General features: G+C 47.2%; 1 protein-coding gene across 3 annotated transcripts in view; it reads left to right on the top strand.

The window, feature by feature from the left end:
• GALT (galactose-1-phosphate uridylyltransferase) overlaps positions 1-21,172 on the top strand; it is a 784,930-nt gene that overhangs the window by 311,534 nt on the left and 452,224 nt on the right. For all 3 annotated transcript variants that reach the window (XM_069626827.1, XM_069626825.1, XM_069626826.1), the window contains exon 4: positions 19,500-19,548. In XM_069626827.1, coding sequence (XP_069482928.1) covers positions 19,500-19,548 — 49 coding nt within the window. The remainder of the gene's footprint in view (positions 1-19,499; positions 19,549-21,172) is intronic.

The raw sequence follows: 21,172 nt of genomic DNA, 5'->3' as shown, positions 1-21,172 counted from the left end.
CTGAAGCCTTTATAGGATACTGTCAAACCCACTTCTGTTCTTCTTTTCAAATCAAACCCCAGTATCCAGAAACAAACAAAACTCCAACAAGAACACCTCATTACAGAATGTTCCCACATTCAAACCCCCTGATAAATTTAAGAGGTTATCAAAATACCCTCTGCTCGCCATCTACTTCTATAGGCTATTATCAATCTTCCCCATTTCCACTCATTTCAGCTGGCCCATATGCATATCGCCCTTTTCCAAATGAGAACCAACATCACCCACCCCCTGCCTTCATAGGCTTTTGTCAACCTTCTCCTCTAAATTCCTCTCATTCATTCCACTATAATACTGGGATGAAGAAGAGGCGATTAGGAGTAATGCACACTAATAGAACCTTTCACCATTCTAGTACTGAGACGAATAAGAGGCCTACAGGCTGGTGTAAAGGTTAGGCATGTCAAGAATGCTGCACTAATTGTAGTCAGGCAATTGAGCCTAAAGACTCACACCTGCAACCTGTTAAACAGTCACAGGTGTATAAAAAGAGAAGTCAGAGAGAACACAGAGAGACCAGCAGGGAGGCCTGCAGACCGCGAAATCCTGCAGCATAGGAGGCAGCTGAGCGTGTCCTGTCGAGAAACCAGGACCCCGGTGAGAATGGTAAGTAACTGTGGCACTGGGGCTAGGAAGGGCAGTGCGAAGGCCACAGTATTGGGAGCCTCGCAGGTCGGTGCCTGCATCAGGAGTAGTGTGCCAGAGAAGAGATCCACCAGCAGCATCTGCGGGATGCGAGTGAAGCTGCCGTGACCCACACGGAGAGAGAAGCGAACTCTGAGCAGTGCTTGCTATCAGGCCTCCAGATAAGGTGCACCATGCCTTTTTAAGCATGTATGCATGAAGATCTTGTAAATACGGCAGCTTTATTATTTTCCTGTGTACATTTACAAACAAATGTAGAGCAGAGGGCAGTGCAAAGGTCAGGTTAATTGACACAAACCAGAATGTTTCTTTTTTTTCCTACATTGATGTAATTGCAAGCCATGGATAAAAGCCTCTGAAACAGAATGTATTTCTCTGAAGCCTTTCAAAAAAAGAAACTGCACACTGTGATAAAAGGAATGGTTTATTTCCATTCAGCTTCTGCTGTGTTGATGCTCATGGAGCAACAGAAGCACAGTGCATATATTTTTTCCTAGCATTTTAGGATTGTATAATTAATAGATGGAAAACTAAGCTGCCATTGAGAATTCATATTTTGTAACAAATTATGCTTTGTTTCCAGTGAAAGCAAACCAGTATTGCACAATTGTATTTTTCAGAGTTCCTGTGCTGTGTGCATAATCATGCAGCGGCGTATCATGTTTATACTTATAAATTATTATTATTTTTTTTTTTATTTTAATTTTATTGGTTTAAAACAAACTTTTAAAATGTTGCACAAACATCTACACAAAACAAGAGTTTTACCGACTCCGTCATCATTTGTCAATGCCCCCGACTGGATCGATTTCGTTCTCCCCATACCTTCGGACAGAGATAGTCACCCAGATTTCCCCTTAAAGATGGTTTTTAAGAGTTCTCAACCCTTTTCTCCGGCTCCTTATTGACCTGTGTTCACTTTTAATTTCGCTACGATAATAGCCAGAAAGGAAGTCAAGGGCAAGATTAGTTTCATATCCAGTCCATTCCACATTTTCCGCCACCACTCTTCTAGTGTGTAAAATGATCATCATGCACAGTCTAGTCCATTCAAGCTTGTAGTCAATGGGGTACATTAATATAAATGGTCAGTAGCATCACAGTCTTTGATCAAGGGTGAGTGATTGTTATGACACCAATCACAGGTGTTCTAGCCTCTCAAATCGTCAAGACTACAATTAAACCATCCAAAGTTTGACTCTCCAGGAAGTGCAAGTGCTGTTCAAAAACAAACAAATTGTAGTTACATTTGTAATTGAAATAGAGACTCAGCAAAACCTGTCCCTGTGATAATCCAGATAGGTATTTATGTAGCGCTTCATACATGGTTCGTCCAACATCTAGATACTGTGATTGTTATACCTCAGCCGATACTCCGTCGACCGACCTCTAAAGGATGTTAGCCAATAATATAGCTCAGCCGGTTGAGCACTCGTTTCTGCGATTTGTGCGTGTTCTGTAGGTTGCAATTTCACTCGCACCATCCAAACTGCGTGGAAAGGGCCGCATGTGCAGCCATCAGCCGCGAATACAACACGCAGGCAGCCCACACCACATGGGCCCCCTCCAACACCCGTCACCAAACCCTGCAGGCAGCCCACACCACATGGGTCCCGCTAAGACCCCTCACCATACCCTGCAGACAGCCTACACTACATGCCCCCCCAACACCCGTCACCATACCCGGCAGGCAGCCCACACAACATGGGCCCCCCATCACCCGTCGCCATACCCCGCATGCAGCCCACGCCATGCCCCCCCCCCAACATCCGTCACCATACCCTGCAGGCAGCCCACACCACATGGGCCCCGCCAACTTCCGTCACAATACCACGCAGGCAGCCCACACCACATGGGCCTCCCAACACCCGTCACCATACCCCGCAGGCAGTGCCCGACTCATGTCCCCCCACCACCACCAGTGACGGCAACCTGCAGGCAGGCTCCGACTCATGTTTCCCCCCACCAACCAGTGACGGCAACCTGCAGGCAGGCCCCGACTCATGTCCCCCCACCACCAGTTATGGCAACCTGCAGACGGGCCAGACTCATGTTTCCCCACCCCCACCACCAGTGACGGCAACGTGCAGGCAGGCTGCGACTCATGTCCCTCCCCCCACCACCAGTGATGGCAACTTGCAGGCAGGTCCGACTCATGGAACACCCCCCCACCAGTGACGGCAACCTGCAGGCAGGCCCCGACTCATGTCCCCCCTCACCAGTGATGGGAACTTGCAGGCAGGCCCTGACCCATCTCCCCCCACCACCACCAGTGACGGCAACCTGCAGGCAGACCTGACTCATGCAACACCCCCCCTCACCAGTGACGGAAACCTGCAGGCAGGCCTCTACTCATGGGACACCCCACACCCCAAAACACATTGGCCCAACATACAATCATGCCGCACATGCCAACAAAAAGTGCCACCACACGCTGCACACCCCTGGTGCACCTCAACACCCATCCATTGGTCATGCCCCCAGCACATGCCCCATGGCATGTGAATCCTGATATCACACATGAACAACATTGGTGAACAGTGGGGAAACGCAAATGAGTCAAGGAAGAGTGGAAAATGCGATAAACCATTTAGACCAGACACAACTTAGAACCCAATGGCCAAAAATATATTGTAAAACATGTACCCAAGTCACACACAGTGGAAACATCAACTAAAACATGCATGAACCAAATCAAAAAACAAAAGAAATTGAAAACGAAAACCAATGGGATGTAAAAAATGAAAATGTGAAAAATGTGGTCCATCTCCATCAATGTATGTCCAAAAAAACCCCCCACAAATCATAAAACCATTCCTTCATGGTGAAACCAAGTTCTTCCAATGAAAATCCAACTATTAACAATGATCCAGGGTCCATGGTCCCAAAACATGTATAAACATCCTAAAAGTACAACCCAGAAACAAATATATACAAGGCGCGGAGCAAAGTCCAGGAACTCCAAAAAAAAGTGAAAAAACAAATTAAACCTACTCCTAAAGAACTATATACAAAGGCAGCGGGCTACTCCATCTCCTCACCATGCTCTCTCATAGTCTCTGCCAGGGCATCATCGTACATTGCGTCCAGTTCCACTAGGCAGGCCTTGGCTTCCCCCTTGAGGGCTTGCAGGGACTCCTCCATGCTCCTTTGGAAATCCCTGCGAGTTTCCTCGAGGACTTCCGCCCGCCTCTCTGCCTGACGCAGTGAATTCTCCGTCCTGGCCATGGTGAGTCGTGCCTCCTGTGCCTGCTGCCGCTCTGCCTCGATTTTCTGGCCCAAACATTCCAACACGGAAGACATCCTTGTCGTACGGTCCATGTTTGCCTCCTGCCCGATGGCCAATACCTGCCCCTCTGATGATGAACGCCCTGAGTCCTGTTGTCTCCTACCCTGAGCCTGCTGCTGCCAAAATGCCCTATGCATGCGCCACAAGGACAGCCTCCGGTATGATGACACCACCCGGGGCCGTCATGCACGTGCCCTGCTGCTTGGTGCCTGCACTTCCTCCATTGCCATAGCTCCTGTTGCTGCTGTGACCACCTCTGCTGATCCTCCTTTGCTTCCCGACTGTGGCAGGGATGTGATCTCCACCAGACTGGCCGCCGGGGTTGGGACAGGTACACAGGGGGCTCTGGTGGTATCTTAGCCGGAAGATGGCAGGGAGGATGACTGGCGCACAGAGGAGGAGGAGGAGGAGGAGGAGGTCGCAGGAGTGGCCAGCACATGTAGCAAATTTGTGACCAGGAACCGAACTAGCCAGTTAATGAGGCGATAGACCTCATCGTGCTTATGTCCCCCCACCACCAGTTATTGGAGCCCCTGATTGGAAGCCTGCACATCATCACAAATGGTGCCTGTACGCCTCGCAATACCGGCTAGCAACGGTTCCACCCTGTCACAAATTGCTTCATCCGCAGGTTGTGGAAGATCCGTTTCCTTGGATACATCCCCCACCTGCGGATGGGTCCGGCCTGAGGCATGCGTGCAGGTGCATACTGGTGCAGCTGCAGTTCCAGGGACAAGATCAGTCACAGGCCCCTCCACAGTGACCTGCACTGCCTCCAGCCCCTGACCCTGGACTGCACCAGTCACACCTACCTCATCACCCCCACCGGGCCCCATGTGCTGGGCTGATGTGGCCACCTCCTCCTCCACCACCACCAACCTGGATGACTCCCCACTGTCTTCCGCATCAGATTGCCCCTGTGTCGGCTCACCTGTCCCTCCCACTGCCGAGGAGCCCATAACCAACTCCACCCTCTTGGGCCTCCCCTCAGCAGCTGCGGCCGTTGCCGCTGACACAGCACCAGTCTCCTTGCTCCCGGTAGATGACGGTCCCTGGGAGGATGACTGGGCCCTCCGTCTGTGCCTGGTGGAGGCATCCCTGCTGCGGTGCTCCACAGCGCTGTTTCCGACCTCTTCTTCCATTGTTGCTGTGGGTAGGGAAACATAGAACAAAAACATCAGGCTACTGAACATGTGTGTATGTGTGTTTGTGCAAATGTACATCAGTGGCACTGTCAAAGATCACAACCATCATCAATCGCTGCTACACACAGGGAAGTGCCATTCACACACATTCACAAACATGTCTGTCAGTCACAACACACATTCACATCCTTGGACAAGCCACTGACACAAGATCATAATTGTGTATTCAGCTCACACACATCATGGGACATACACATCTCATTTACACACATCACCTGACGGTCATGAGGCAGGCCATGGAGCTATCACGTCACAGTGCACTTGAGGGCAAATTAGCAGCGTGAGGCAATCACAAATCAAGAACTCAAGTAACCTACATTCCGAAGTGATGGGCAGTCACACACTCACTGCTCAGACACACGCGCATGTACACCATGCATGTCCATGATGGTGACATAAGCACCCATGTGTCACACCTCTCACATGCCCCAGTCCAGACACAGGTAAGCAAATATGTGCGCATTGTTACATGCCGGTGCGCATCACGCATTGCAACACAGGCACCATTGATGTGGACACGCTTGAATGGACTCACATGCAGCACTGTCATGGACATGCACACAGACATCTGTACAGGAGGCATGCCAGACATAAGGCCAAGGTGCACACTCCAGTCACACGTCAACATGCACATGCACTATGGTGGACAAGAACACATGAACACTTACCAGTCGACTCCAGAGGGAGCACCAACTCCAAGACCTGGGCATACAGCGCTGGGTTGAAGCTCTCCAAGACCCTCAACTCGTCTGTGGTCAACCGGTCCGGCACCTCGCTCGATCATCAACAGCCTTGATGAGGCTCCAGGCCTTGTTAAGGGTCCTGGTCTTGAAGTCTTCCCAGCACTTGTAGACATGTTGTTATACGCGGGGTGCCAACCCCTCCGCGTTGATGGCACCCATGATGTCCGCCCAGATCTTCTTCCGTCCTTCATTGCCGACTTGCGATGGGCCGTGGAAGAGGGCATCACGATGCCCCAGGACTTGCTCCACCAGGTTGCCAACTTCCCTGGCTGAGATGGTGACAGCCCTCTGCCTCTGTGTCGGGGGGTTGTCACTTGCCTCAGATGGTGTGGTGTCAGACATAGCAACCCCCGAGGCAGGCGTGGGTGAGCAAGGTGGTCCTGGGGCTGGGCTGTGGAGAGGTGGCATGGCAGTTCGGAGTCTTCAAGATCAGCAGAGGTGGTCACAAGGAAAGGATCACTGGCAATGGCTTCAGAGCAGGCACCAAATTGCAGGGCACGTGGGTAGCAGGCACACAGAGTGGGCTGGCAGCAGCAGATGGCTCGTAGGAGGCAGCTTGGGGCAGTTGGGGGCAGGTAAATTGGCTGGTAGGCAGGAGCGTGGGTCTTCTGTGTTCTCACGTGGCCAGCCGGAAACCGAGTGACTCCACACAAGCGGAAACAGCGCGTTTGCATGGAATCTCAGGAAAGGCCCTAAGCGCGTAAGTTACGTGACACACGCTGTACGTTGGGCGTTGTTGTTCAGTATGGGATAAAGGTGTGCGCAGGACAACAGTGCACTGTGCTTGCTTTTCGTGGGGACACGCATGCACTTCAGAGTTTCTTTGGGGTCACACGCAATTAGTTCACTACTGTGGCAGTGCATACTTCTTGTTTTGGCGGGGGAGTTGCCCACGGGCCTGTCATTTTTTTTTCTTTCTACGAGGCAGACGGTGAGTGGCGCATGCATTTTTCATACAGTGCTTACCCCCGTGTGTCGCGTACCCCATTTTCAAGGTCCTAGTACCCTACGTGTTCCTCGCGTACGCATTTTTAGTGTTATTGGGTGCCACAGCGTACTGCGTGACGTTTTCTCTTCACACGTGAGCTACCGAGGGGTCACGTACATGTATTTTTGGGTTTTGGGGTGCTTGTGTGTTAGGCAGAATCACATGCCCCTTGGGGAACACTACATGCAATTAAGACTACAAGTGTCAGTACAATTTCACCTTTGGTACACGCCTGTACTACAGTTATGTGGTAGCAGTGGCTGAGCAGCCAGACTTACCTCAAGAGTTGAGTGAGCAGTAGAACAAGTTACACATATGACCAACAAATATAGTGATTCAAACAAACACTTACTCAAGGTTTCTTGGTAAAAAAAAATACATTTATTTACACAGTTTGAAAGCATTACACTAGCAAGAGCAGCTCAATATCATATACTAATATACTACGAATACACAACCAATAAATTACTGAACAAGTTCAGCTCCCCTGAAGTAGGAGCAAAATGGCACTTCAGATACTTTAAAAAGGGGTAAAAAGACAAGGTTACAAGAATCAACAGCACAAATACTTTCATAGGCACGGCAAAGGGTTTCAGTAAACTACAACCAGCAATTCAGTTCATAGACCTGGGCCAAAGTCAATGGTTCAGAGTCTTTGTATAAAATAGCACATTTCTGGTAGTAAACGGTTAAGTCTTTGCCACGGATCTTAGAAGAATTGTCAGGCTAAAAAAATGCTTAGGGAAGGACAAGCCTTCGAAGTCGGGAAAGTTTCACAAACCTTCACCGTGGCCGAAAAGATTTCCGGACTGCGTTTGCACAGTACCTTTTAAAGTGAAGAAGAGCTGTAGCTGAGGCAGTTGTTCCTAGCAGTTCAAGTAGATCTCGCTGTTCCTGAGCTTCATTTGTGGGGATAAGGAGGACATCGGGAGGTTCCTGCACTGCCCAGGGATCAGGCCACAGGCTTGGCAAAACGTCGGTTTAAGGTGCGAGTGCCTTAAAGTCCACAAGCTGGTTTCCTTCCCCCTGGCTATCCGGTTTTCAACAGCACTCTGAAGAAAATTCACCCAGGATGGGACGGTGTCCAGGTGGCTTGCGAGCTGGTTGTTCCCACCAAACTCAAGGGAAGAAGTAAACCTTGAAGGGCTTCTCTGTCGATGGAGTTTCAGGCAATTTGGACCTGCAGCAGGGCTTCACCGGTCGTCCAGGAAATGCAGCAGTCCTCTTCCTTCAGCTCGTCTTCGGTTCTTTCATTCCAGTGGTCGACTCTGCTTTCCAAGTCCCAGAGACCTGCTTTTAAACAGTTTTCCCCCATTCATTGCAGCCTGGCTGTCACTCATACAGCAAGGTGGCTGTCCTTGCCGGACAGCCAGCCAGCCAATCACACCAGAGTGCATTCAGGTCTCCTGGGAGACTTAGCACCTGGAGTTTCTTGCACCTCCCTCACATCCTGTCAACCCCAGACACTCAGATGCCAGAGGTGGGCTTCAGCACTCAAGCCCGCCAAAGGCCAACGAACAAAGGGACCAAACCTGGTTTTGGCACACAGAGACAAACACAAGAAGAACCTTTCCTAAAAGAAATAGCAAGAAAAGTTGACCAGAGTCTTTTTTTACCGATGGGTCGTGGGCGCCTGTGAAAGGGTTATCTCCAAAAAAGAAAGCCAGAAGGAGCGCTCTCTTAGTATCAGGCATCACGGCATTGGAAGGGTAAAAGGCTGAATATGTAGGTGGGTCTAGGGAAGTGATTGCCAGCTCGTTTATCAAGTAGAAAATGAAGATCAGTGGGCATGATACTTTATTCTAATATTGTTGTTGTTCGTTGGGCAGGGAACAGCTGATGAAGAGCAGGACGCCCGATATGAATGGGTGTATTAAGAACCTACGGAAAGAAGAAGTTAATTGTTGAAGTTAAGTTTTATGATCAAATAAGTTTGCGTCTTCTAGCCAAGTAGTTGGAGTTGAGAGGAAGTATCCAGGTCTGCAAAGGGACCGAGGTGTAAAGAAATTGAGGAGCCGCTGCATTCAGAACGGCGCAGCTTGTGTAACTGACCAGCCGCATTGCTTTCAGCATTGAGAAGATACTTCTCAAAAGCGGCGTGACTGGACAGGCGCGATCCCCGACCTGTGATCAGCTGTGCCGCATGAAAGTTACCTTCGTAGTCTCCAGCGAAGTAGAGCTGCCGAAACAGAGGGGCAGGGCCTAAAGGAATGTCAGCTGTAGAGCTAACAAGCCCACTTCGAGGAGGCCGAAGGTAATCTGGCGTCGTCCACTACCCAGAGCAGTAAGCTAACAGCACAGGAAAACATTAGCAGAGGGAGGCTGGCAGAGACTCGCACCTAATGAAAGGATCGCCAATCTGTTTAAGGAAAAGCAATCTACGAAGGTGTTTGGGACAATTAAAGCACCCAGAGAGTTTCAACAAGTCACAAACAGTTTGTTGTGAGCTTGGCACTAGGTAGTGTCAACCTTTAAGGCTGATTCTGCACCCCAAGGAATCTTACAAGCAGCCTAAGTTTTAAAGGAATATTCTTCAGAGAGAGTTCCAGGTTCAAAAGTGAGTAGTGAAGCATAATCCCAACGAGGAAAAGAAAGAGGAAGTCCTAACCACATTCTGCCTAGTTTTTATTTTTGACAAAGAGTCTGACTGGACTCTGGACTGAAAGAAAGAGAATATTGAAGCACCAGAGCCCCTGGCAGACGACCAAACTGTTTGCATATTTTTTTGTTGTTGTTTTTATCATTCCTGTTGAGACAACTGTTAATAAAGCTTACGCTTTGAAACCTGAACGGTGTGTTGGCCTTAATCCCACCGCGAGAAGTTGACAGCACCATATTGAAAAACATGGCTGACCGGATTTTTAGCTACTACTGTTCGCGGTCGGGAAAAATCATGGTAGTTTGATCTAAACCACTGACACCAGCCATTTAAAGTAGGAAAGGGTATCATTTGATTGTTACGTGAGTGTTTTGACTTAGGGGGTGCTAGGCAACTCCTCCAGCACTTATCGGAAGTGTGTATTATATATATATGTGTGTTAGGTCTGTAATTTTAGAGAGACTAGTAAAGTCAATTTAACTTTACATGCTCTGGCAGACAGTAGTCAGTCCCAGAGAAGGTATTTAAACCTTGGGGAGTCTGAAAGTAACCCCTGTGCCACTGCAGTGAGGGTGTTGTGTGACACATAGAAAAATATTATGCCTATGGAGTAGAACACAAAAGTAAAACACACATCAATATACATGGAAGTGTGAGAAAAAAAGGATCACACTCTTCCCAGGTAAAAAATCAAATCCTAGAAATCCAGCAAATTGCTTGGGGTCTCAAAAGGTAAGGGACTTTAGCACATTCTTGAGAATTCTCTCTAACGCTGTGTGCTACGCGACCCGTTATTTTCCAGGGTTACATAGAGCCTTGCTGGAGCGCAGTGGTACGTTTTACATCACGTACCCTGCCCCCTCACTCAAATTGCTCAGGACAATTGTTAGCGGCTCCTCCCATAGCGCTAGTCCATCAGTGCCATGTCTGGGAGGGCAACAAGTGTGAAGGGAGGCAAAGGTGGGCGACCTGGCAGAGGTGGCCAAGGTTGGCAAGGTGGCTGAGGTGTGCCAGGTGGGTGACTAGGGCAAGGTATACAGGCATGTGCATGGAGAGCTATGCCCTCCTGACAACAGGGTCAGGGAGATGGAGATGCAGCTGCTGCTGATGTCCCCAGCACCTGTGGTCCCAGACCAGCAGTGCCATATGCTGTCCAGAACAGCCAGGGTGTGGAAGCTGCAGGGGCAGCTGTGGCTACCACCCCCCAGGCCCAGGGTCATGCAGGCCAGACTGAGAGTGACCCGGGGGCCGTTTGCAGGCTCCACAGGGGGAAGTAACGTGCAGCACATGCTACTGGCACCGGTGCCCTGGTTCGGATACCTGGAAGCCGGCCTGCTCTCGTCACATCAGTGGCTGATGCCATGTCCCAGTCCACCAGTGCTCCAGCCCCTACTGACCAGAGAGGCACAAGCGACTCTGGGTCTGCACGTCCTTGCAAGAGGTGAAAGCGTGCAGCAGCGGGACAGGTTCCAACCCAAGGCACAGCACAGGAGACCCACACGTCGAGGAAGAGGAGCTTCTGTGATGAGGATCTGGATATCCTTGTGGACTACGTGTTGGGACAGTCAGGGTGCATACATACGTCTGCTCAGCGCATGGCCCACTGGCAGGCCGTCATGGATCGTATAAACGCTATGGGCCATGAGAGGCGCATTCCGCAGGAGGTGATCAAGCGTTGGAATGACCTCCAACGCAGAGCCAAGGATAAGCTGGGTGCTGCCTACTCCTCTACTCTGGTGACTGGAGGGGGGTCACAGCCAGAGGATGAGGGACTCAATCCACATGAGGAGATTGTCAGTGATCTCATTGAAGTGGAGCAGGTCCAAGGCGTGGGCGACCTACCAAACTACGAGCATTTGTCAGGTGAGTGGTGATGCATGTGTGTCCGGGATATGTGTATGTTGCTTCGATGAAGTGTAATGATTGTTTAGCAGTTTTTTCAACATTTTCATGACTCACATGGGTTGACCATGTCATGGTGGACTGGTATGTGCCTGTTGGCATACAGGCTGCATGCGGACAATGTGCTGCCCACCGGGTGAATCCTCATCCCCACTCCTAATCACTCATTCCATGTCACTCTCTTCACTTACTCTCTTGGCCCTCTTCCTGCTGAAACCTGTCATGGTGTATTGCCTGTGCTTCTCATCCTATGCACACTTACATTCTCTCGTCGCATCTCTTGACGTCTGTGAGAGGTCACCCTGCCAGCTATCCTTCCCCAGAGGTATTCTACCTTACAGCTCATTCCCCCAACAGCTCACTGTCTCCTGGGGACTGTGAATCCTATGCTGGACTACTGCGACTGGCTATACAGATATTCATGTGCTTCTGCTCTCTTCCCTCAGCAGCTCACACAGGAATGGTTTTGGTCCCTTGGTTTACGGGCCAGGTATTATACTAGCACTGTGATGATGGAATTGGCTCCAAGCCAACACCCACACTTGGGGGTATTTGCTAGAACCCTACAACCCACTGACGGCACTTGACACCTGAATCATGCACTTGCACTTACACTGCCATCGTCCCGCAACTTTGCCTTCCCGGGAAATGTCATTTAATTGTACGTTGAGCACGTTCCCATGGTCTCACCTTCTGCATGGCTATTCTCTTGGATTCTGTCGATGTGACTAGAACTCATGGAATCAGTGTGCCTGCCTTCACTCTGTTCTACCACCCTAACATCGTAGCACTGTGTAACACTTGTGTTCACGAATATTGGTATTTCCAGTTTGTCATTTCACATGCATTGTACATGGATCAGGGGCAGTGGCCCTCACCTTACATGTCATGCAGTTTGACGGTTCTGGCAGGGCCATGCTAGCGTCATCTGTGTGTGTGTGCGCATCAGTGATGCCGGTGACTCAACTATGCCTGTTTGGTGCTTGTGTGTGAAGCAGATGCTATGCACCATGCACTACATGTGGTGTTGTGCCCTTAACGTGCATCCATGTCTGATTTCATGATCCCCTTGCCTTACAATTACACTGCGTACGTGGCAGAGTTTGTGTACTCACTGACATGGCAGGTTGATGTGTTGCATGAAGGATTATGATACCTATGTGTGTGGGCTGGACTTTATAACAGTGTCTTCATGTATTTTGCTGTCCTTCTGCAGGTGATGAGCCACTGGTTGCAGGCGAAGAGGTGGAAGAGGGACAGGAGAGTGGGCCGCAACCAGGCACCAGTGGAGGACTTGGTGTGGTGGGCCATGAGAACCCACTGGTGCTGCAATCCATCCTGGGAATTGCTCGCTCTGACTCTGCCTCTGAGGAAGCCTATGGCTCTGTTGGTGAGTCGGACAATGAATCGGAACCGTCGCAGGTGAGTGATTCAACTGTGGGTGCTGGCCTATCACAAGCATCTGTGGTGGGGGGGGGCGGAAGAACCCTCACAAGGCCAGTCAGTGTCGGCACGCCGATCTGTGGTGGTTACGGCTGCAAGGCCTCGCTCCACAGTATTGGCTTCTTTTCCTGGGACAGCTGTTCAAGGTAGGGATGCAGTCCTGCAGCCACAGACTGTGCCAACACATCAAGGGCCAGGTTTCCTTGGAACGAGCAGGCGTGGTGCATGCCACTGTGGTGGCCGTGTGCCAACAGGCCAAGATGTGTGGGAGCAGTCCATGTATTCTGTTGCACAACAGCAGGGGGCTGCTTATGAGATGTTGGCTCAGGGCATGGATAGGGTGGCCAATTCCATTCTCCCCCCAGAAAGACAGGTGCAGCTCCGGCAGCAGGTAGTGCGGTCCACATGCCACTTACACATGCTCCAGATGCAGGCCAGGAACAGGTGCAGACAGGCAGAAATGTGGTCCCTGCGCTCAGCCATGGTTGTAGAGGGTCGGGCCCAAAGGGCTGACCTGAGGGCAGAGGCTAGGTCACTGCAGCATACACTGACTGCACTAGAGGCAGCACGCAGTAGACGCTCAGAAGTGCTCGTGCAACAATTGACACACACCATATCGGAGGAACTGCAAGAAACCTGTGAGGTGTTGCAAGCAGAATTTTGTGCATCCCGTGAGATGGTGCCTGGGCTAGTTAGGGCACATTGATTCACTTATGGTATTCTGAATGGTGACTGTCAGACATATTCACTGTTGTGTCCTGTGTTTCTGGTATGTCATACTGGCCAATTGATGTTCCTGTGTACATTATTGTTTGGATGTGTGTGAGTTGGTTCTTTGAGTGGTAGGACGGTTTGTCGTTGACCACTTTGTGACAGTGATGTTATGCGTTGGGCATTTGTGTCACTGTTGACATTGCATGCCATGGTATGGCGTGCCAACGAGGTGTCATGGAGCTTGGGGGGCTTTAGGTGACTTATTGTCATTTGGATGTGTATTCGTGAATGGGGGTAGTGGCATACTGCATCTTCCATGTGTGCCTTTTGTGCACAGAAGATGGCACACAATGTAGCACTTCCAGGGACAGTTCCTCAGGGTGCAAAGGTTGTGACAGATGATTGTCTCTTTGTCATCATCGATTGTCACCTGGTATGTGCCAGGCCTGTGTGCACTGCGCAGGGGTTGGATTTTAGGTGAAAGATTGTGCCACAAGCTGGGTACGGGCAGCCTCACCACGTGCCCTTTCCTCTCCCATGCTCAGCAGGCGTGCATGTGGTTGGGGATGTGGGCTCATCACCATGTCCACTGGTACGCCCCGCCGTGTTGCAACATTGTGCAGGACACGCGCTGCTTCAATGATCCTGCACACTACTGGTGGTGCATATAGTAGTTCGCCACTAGAGTGGTCAAGGGAGCGGAAGCGTGACTCCACTATGGCCGGGTGGCAATATGGGCTGCGTTGTATCTTACCTGGGGTGGTGTGGCAGGGTTCCGTATTGGCGTCATCATGTAGGTGCTCAGTGGGTAGGCACTGTCCCCTGTGGAGGTGAGATGGCTTGTCAGTGGTATGGTTTGGTCTGTGTGAGACATGCATACATTTGCAGGGCCATTTGTACTCACCAATGAGCCATGTGTTGCCATGCCTCTGAGCTTCCAGGGCCAGGTGTAGGGCTGACATTCGAAATATGAAACTATCGTGGGTGGACCCTGGATAGTTTGCATATACAGAGGTAATGATTCCCTTGGCATCACATACAACTTGTACGTTGAAGGAATGCCAGTGCTTGCGATTCCGATAGATGGGCTCAGTGGCCCTAGGTGGACATAGGGCCCCATGCCTGCAATCAATGGCACCAAGCACTTTAGCGAAGTGCGCCACCCCATAGAAGTCCTGGACCACAGCCTGCCTTTCTGCGGGTGTTCTGGGCATGTATATGTGCCATCGGACTGAGGGTCGTGCAGTCATGATTGCCAACACCTGGTGTAGGCAGCGTGACTGCGTGGCCTGTGAAACACCCCCAACAATGGCAGTTGTCTGCTGGAATGACCCAGTGGCCAGAAAAGCAGTACATTGAGCCCCTTTTCCAAGGGGCTAAGTGCTTGGAAGCACAGGGTGGGTGATGTGAGGTCATCTTCCCACTCCCTGACCAGGTCTAGGATGATATGAGGTGAGAACCTATACCTGCCATAGACCTTGTTATCAGGCATCCCAAAAAGGCTGGTCCTGGGTAAAAAAATGAGGGCCCTGGCTCTCCTCCTCCTCCTGCGGTGTCCCACGATTACTGCTGCGAGAAATGGCACGTTCATCGTTTGTATTTTGTGTGTCTATTTATGCATTGTATTGGTGCGCCATGACGCTTACGCTAGCTTTCACTTGGCGGATGTGTTTCCGGGTTTGCGTGTCTTTTCCCGTGTGCCGGTGAGCCCTGTTTGATTCCATGAATACGTGATGTCGGCGCTTGTGGGTGTTGCAAGTATTTTGCTGGGGCATTTCCTACGTAACGCCCCTATTTATGCTTTTTGTTCCCCATTCCACGTGTTCCGCCCCCTTTTTAGGTGAATGCGCAGGACGGCGCGCCCCTTCGCTGGGTGTCTCGCGCAAGGCATTTGTGATGTTGCAGTGCCGTGTTTGGCCCGTGCGGATTTGTCACAGGTCTACGGTGAGCCACGCGCTTTGTGTTCCATGAATCGGCAAACCGGTGCTTGCGCACGCTTTCGCGCACAAGTCCCCTTTTTCGGTGCTAATTTTTCCATCAATCGGCCAGATTGTGGCAAAGAGAAAAGGCTGGCAAAGAGAGAGCCAAGTGAGTGTGAATCGTTACACAAGTGCAGCTACAGAAGAACCTGTGTTGGCAAGCAAGCCCAGGTTGACCGGTTGCGTGACCTCTTAACGGTTGGACCGCGTGGCCTGACAATTGTGGCTTGACTGGGTATAACCTATCTGTGAAAGCTAAAGAAATATACAGAAAGTAATTACAAGCGCCTGAATGAGATTGCTGAAGTGAGGCAGAAGAAAGCCATCTGTATGAACTGTCAATAACTAGGAGTATAAAGTTGACCTGGAACCGGTTTTGAATATTGAGAGACGGACCTTAAGTACAAGTTGGCAAGCTGAGCAAGCTGGTGTCTTGGGAGAGAAGAATCCTGAGACTCATTTTGAACTGTGTTGTTTTCTTGGGGAAACTAACTCTGAGATCTCGTTTTGGAACTGTGCTGTCTTCTTGGAGAAGGGAACCCAGAGATTCCTTTTGAGACTTTGTGGAACTGTTTTGAACTTGGGGAAGGGGAGCTGGAAAGTAAGCCCATAGCTGGAAGAAGCTTAGAACTTTATTTGGAACACTATTTTTTTTGTTGTTGACATCGCTACACATTGTTTAGCTTTATTTGTGAGGGCAAGAATAGGTTTTGGACACAGACGTTTAAGTTTAACTTTGTGACTAAGACTATCCTTATTTTTTTTTTAGGTATGGAAATTCCCACCTTCGCATAGGGCAAGTTAGGTCTTCAACCATCCTGACATTTAAGTTAATAAACCATTTTTGTTTGAACTTTGAATTTGTTGTCTGTGTCCTGCTTCATTATGCTTTCAGCGTAACCAACGATTTGGTACACTTGCAGACAAAGCATAAACCCTTTACTAACAATATCACTGAAGAGCGCTTATTAATATAAAGGAAAATAAGAGCATAGTCATTAAACCAGCAGACAAAGGGAGCAACATACTAATCATGAACACCTCAGACTATATTGGTGCCGCCGCAAAACACTTTGAGACTCCAGGTTGTTACTCCAGGTTAGATTCAGATCCTACCTAAAATGTTCAAAAAGAAATGACCAAACTGATCATGAAATGGTATGACTTAATAAAGAGGAGAAAGTGTTTCTAATACACACACCAGGTACAATACCCACTATATTTCTACCTAAAGTACACAAATAATATTGGCAGATTCCAGAGATGAGTCCCATCATGTAAGGCATCGGTTACGTTACAGAACCCTATCCAAATTCTATAAAACACACTTACGGGAACAAGTGTTTAAACCCGAGTCCTCTACCAGGGATTCCATGGATAGGTTAAGACACTAGAGGGGATGACATGGCAGAAGGAATACCTCTTAATCACCTGAGATGTCAAGTCTGTATACACCAGCATCAGGCATGATTTAGCCTTAGCTACAGTTACAGTTTGGATGAAAGAAAAATCAGCTACACATTATCATTTTGGTGAAATTCTCATAGAGATGTTGGGATTCGTTCTCAGCAATAATGACTTTTTGTTTAACAGACAATATTTCACTCAAAATAAGGGAGTAGCAATGGGAGCAAAATTTGCACCGTCATTAGTAAATCTATTTATGGGAGAATATGAAACAACCCATGCATTAGCCACCAGCCCAAATAGCAACACTTGTTTATTCGGAAACAATTTATTGACGATATCTGGACAGGTAACACTGATGATTTACAGAATTTTACCAAGCTTAATGACAGCCATTTTGGAATGAAGCTCACGTGTAGTTAGTCATTACTTTTCAGTTCTACATCCACGCAGCACACACAAATTGAGTGTTATCAGAAATATTCCAAAAGGAGAAATGCTACAAGCTAGGCGCAATTGTAGCAATAGCAATGATTTTGAAGATGACTTCATTACAAACACTGACCAGTTCAAGGCAAAAGGTTATAGAAGACATGACATAGAAGTAGCTATTCTGAAAGCTAACGCAACAGAAAGGAAAATCTTACACAAATTTTAGGAACTACGTTTTCCGCACAGCATCAGTAGATTTACAACATATTTAGTAAAACTTTGAATGTTTTACATTTAGACAAGGATCTCAAAGATTACCTCAAAGACAAGCCTTCAATGGTTTTCACCAAGGCCCCAAATCTAGGCCATTTGATTATTCCCAGTTTCTTGAATTTACCATCTATTCACATGGCTGTTACCTGATTACCAAAACCTGTGTGATTCTTCAAATGTGGTACATGGAACTTTTACAATTTTGCAATGAATAATGAAACTTACACAAACTAATTGATAAATGTACAAGGTTTCCTGAACTGTAAATGTACACACGTATATTGCATTGTGTGAGTCACTAATAAATTCTCTATAGGCATCATGAAACGTGAATTAAGACTCAGAATTCGGGAACACCTCTATGCCATAAGAACTGGCAATACTCAAAACCCATTGGCCAATCACTGGCTGTGCAAACATCAGAGCCACAAATGATACATTTTTTTGGTATCAAGAAGTTTAATCTAGCACTGTGACACAACAACAGAGAAATCACATAGACAAAAAGTGGCCAGACTAATTTATGGGTTAGGAGCTGTCAGAGATAGTCTCAACATGGACCACGGACTACATGTATTTATCAAAGATTAATGATTCAGACTTGCCACTATTGCAGCAGTTGAATTGTAATCATGCATCCATCCATGTGTAATGACCAAGAAATCTTATTATCTCATTTTCTAATTACACTCTAACGTACTTACATTCATATTGAGATTCAAACCAGGTTTAATAAGGCTTTATTGAATGAGTAAATATGAATGATTGGGACAGGTATTTATTGATGTACAACAAAATTATAGCGTCTCAACATTCAATTGTTATCATGTATCATTCATGTACAAAGATCTAGCAATGGTAATGTGTAAATGCAAATATGCACTTTGGTAGATATCTCTACAACTCATAACTTTACAAGTGTGGATTTGTACTAAGTTAATTTTGACTTTTCATGGGAGCACGAATAAACTGATGTCTTAGTCTCAAATTAGAAGTCCACTGCAATACGAACTGTTGTTTTCAATACTTAGTTTTGCGAATTACAAAAATCTTCAGTTTTCATACTTTGTAAATGTTAAAGTATATCATTACTTCAGTCAAGAAGTGTATTAGGATTAACCAGAATTGCAATGGGGGCTGTGAGCAAAACAAAACAGGGTAATTGTCCACACTCCAACCACTGCTCTGTTCAACATTTTATTTGGCTTCTTAATCACATTCTCCTATGTGAGGGAATGTAACTTTAAATGCAAGGGTTCCTTGGAAAAACCTACTTTGTTATGGGAGAAAAAACATTTAAAATGCAGTTTGAAATGCCTTGTTGCTGGATCGTTCTGTCCTGCTTCAGGAATTATAATGCCTTGTGATCGTTTAGTCCACATACCAATTAAAGATGGAGAAACTCTTAAAAACAGAATAAGCACAAATCAACATGGACTCCCAGAGTTTTATCTCTATTATGGTCTTTGTACTTCTTCATAAGGATACAGACTATATCCAATCCATGTATCCATTATCCTTAAAATTACTGACATGAACAGACCAGGCTAATGCAAGATTTTACTTGAGACACTGAATTACCCATATACATGCATATGAACTGTGATGAGGTTCCCTGTTCCCCGCACAGAAAGTGTCAAAAAAGAGAATTCATTTGTTTTTGGTACATTTATTTTTGTTACAAAATTGCTGTTAACGTCTTTTCTTGGATTTGGTTTCTGCACATGTTTTATACAAAGGTGTTTTTTGAATAAGACCACCGATTGAAACTCTTGGTTTGGTAACGGACACTCATTCAGTGGCAGAATCTCCTTACTCTTTCCATGTATTTGTTGTAGGTACCGGTGTCCATCCATTACTGCAAGCAAGATCTGCTAGAGGAATCTGGTAAGTGAACTTTCTATCCTGCTAAGAGAATGTACTACACATACAGAAATCTATTGTATCCATCCAGAGGCCTGGTTTGGGTTTTCTTGTTTCACTGAAAGAGGTTGGGACATGAGAGTTGTGGGTTACATGGTAGGATTTTCAGTTGGAAGGATTTTTCTGCGGTAGAGTGGAGAGTGTGCAAAACCTTTCTGCATGAAAGTATTACATTTACATTAAAGCACCCCCATCAGATCATCAACTTTTAGTTTGCTCGTTTGTTTTTTCACTCATGGAAATTATTTAATTAAAATATAATACACAGTTATTAATTTCAAATGATGGAGGTCAAGGAAAACCCATACCTCGTAGAAACTGCAGAAGTCACACTTAAGATACTAAAACCATCATTCATAGAATACAACATCTCTGGCTTAGAGAGAAATTCTCAATATCTGCAAATCTGTTGTCTGCAAATTTGAAGGAAAGGTGTGTTTATCAGATCACTAGTTCCTAGGTTGTGATCTGATTTTCCAATTAGACAGTTCTTCTAAAATGCCTGCAATGTCACGAATGGTGAGTGTATTTCTGCCTAGGATTGAAAATGTTAACAATGTATAAGACCAACGTATCCAATCATCATAAGCTGGATTGCCAGTCGGAATCCACCAGAAGTAGGAGGCAGTGTTTTATGCTTTACATTTCAATGCTATGCTGCTTAACTATTAATCTTAAACAAGAAATCTGAAGGTTGATCTCATGCATGCCCATTCTGAAAAGTCAAGGATATACTTGCAGTTTAATTAATGCAAAGTCTGATGTCATGCATAGTATTGATCTATATAATGTCATTCAGACACAGGGGTTTGATGATGCTTTTATTACAGAATAATTGATTATCTGGATGACATTGCTCCCATTATGTAGGACATGGTGCCAAATGTACACACAATCATTACTATGAATTTGGAGATATGGAAGATGATGTATAGGAAGACCAATGAAAACCTAGGTGGACACCCCACAGTCTGTGTGTGAAACTACCTTTTGGCTTTCCCCCATCCTTGCCAGCATCATTGATGAGTGCAGACTGTTATATTTTGTTATACCTATATTTTGATATAAAGAACTCTGAGGCGGTAGTAACTTTATAATAGCTCTGAATGATTTCATGACTTCATGCATTTGAGACTTATTTAAAGTATTTGGCCAGCGTTGGCAATCTAATTATTTGGATGGGTGAAGGAAAGAGGAACATGTTGATACAACTCTGTTTAGACATGGAACTTCTCTAACAGGTAAAGGATCGCACATACAATGCCGGACACACCAGAAAAGATGGTATTTGGATCATTGTTGACTGTCTTCTGTAATAACCAATATGTAGTCCTATTTGTAAGAGTTGACTAAGGCCTCAGTGCTTTAGGGAGCCAAACCTAGCCATCTAAACCCTGACATGTCTGAACACAAACTCTCATGTCAGACCTAAGGAGAGACTCTGTTTGTAGTGTATCTTGATACAATGAATCCATTAAGTGCCTTATCTGAAATGTATTTTCAGATTCCTGTGTTATGCTCACCTGGCTCCCACAGAGGCGTTGATCTGAACTGGACAGCTGCGGTCTCCACCAATGTGACGCGTATG

Source organism: Ambystoma mexicanum, chromosome 6p (genome assembly GCF_040938575.1).
Source record: "Ambystoma mexicanum isolate Mex_15411 chromosome 6p, UKY_AmexF1_1, whole genome shotgun sequence".
NCBI classification, from domain to species: domain Eukaryota; kingdom Metazoa; phylum Chordata; class Amphibia; order Caudata; family Ambystomatidae; genus Ambystoma; species Ambystoma mexicanum.
This window is presented reverse-complemented; position numbering and strand designations above follow the sequence as displayed.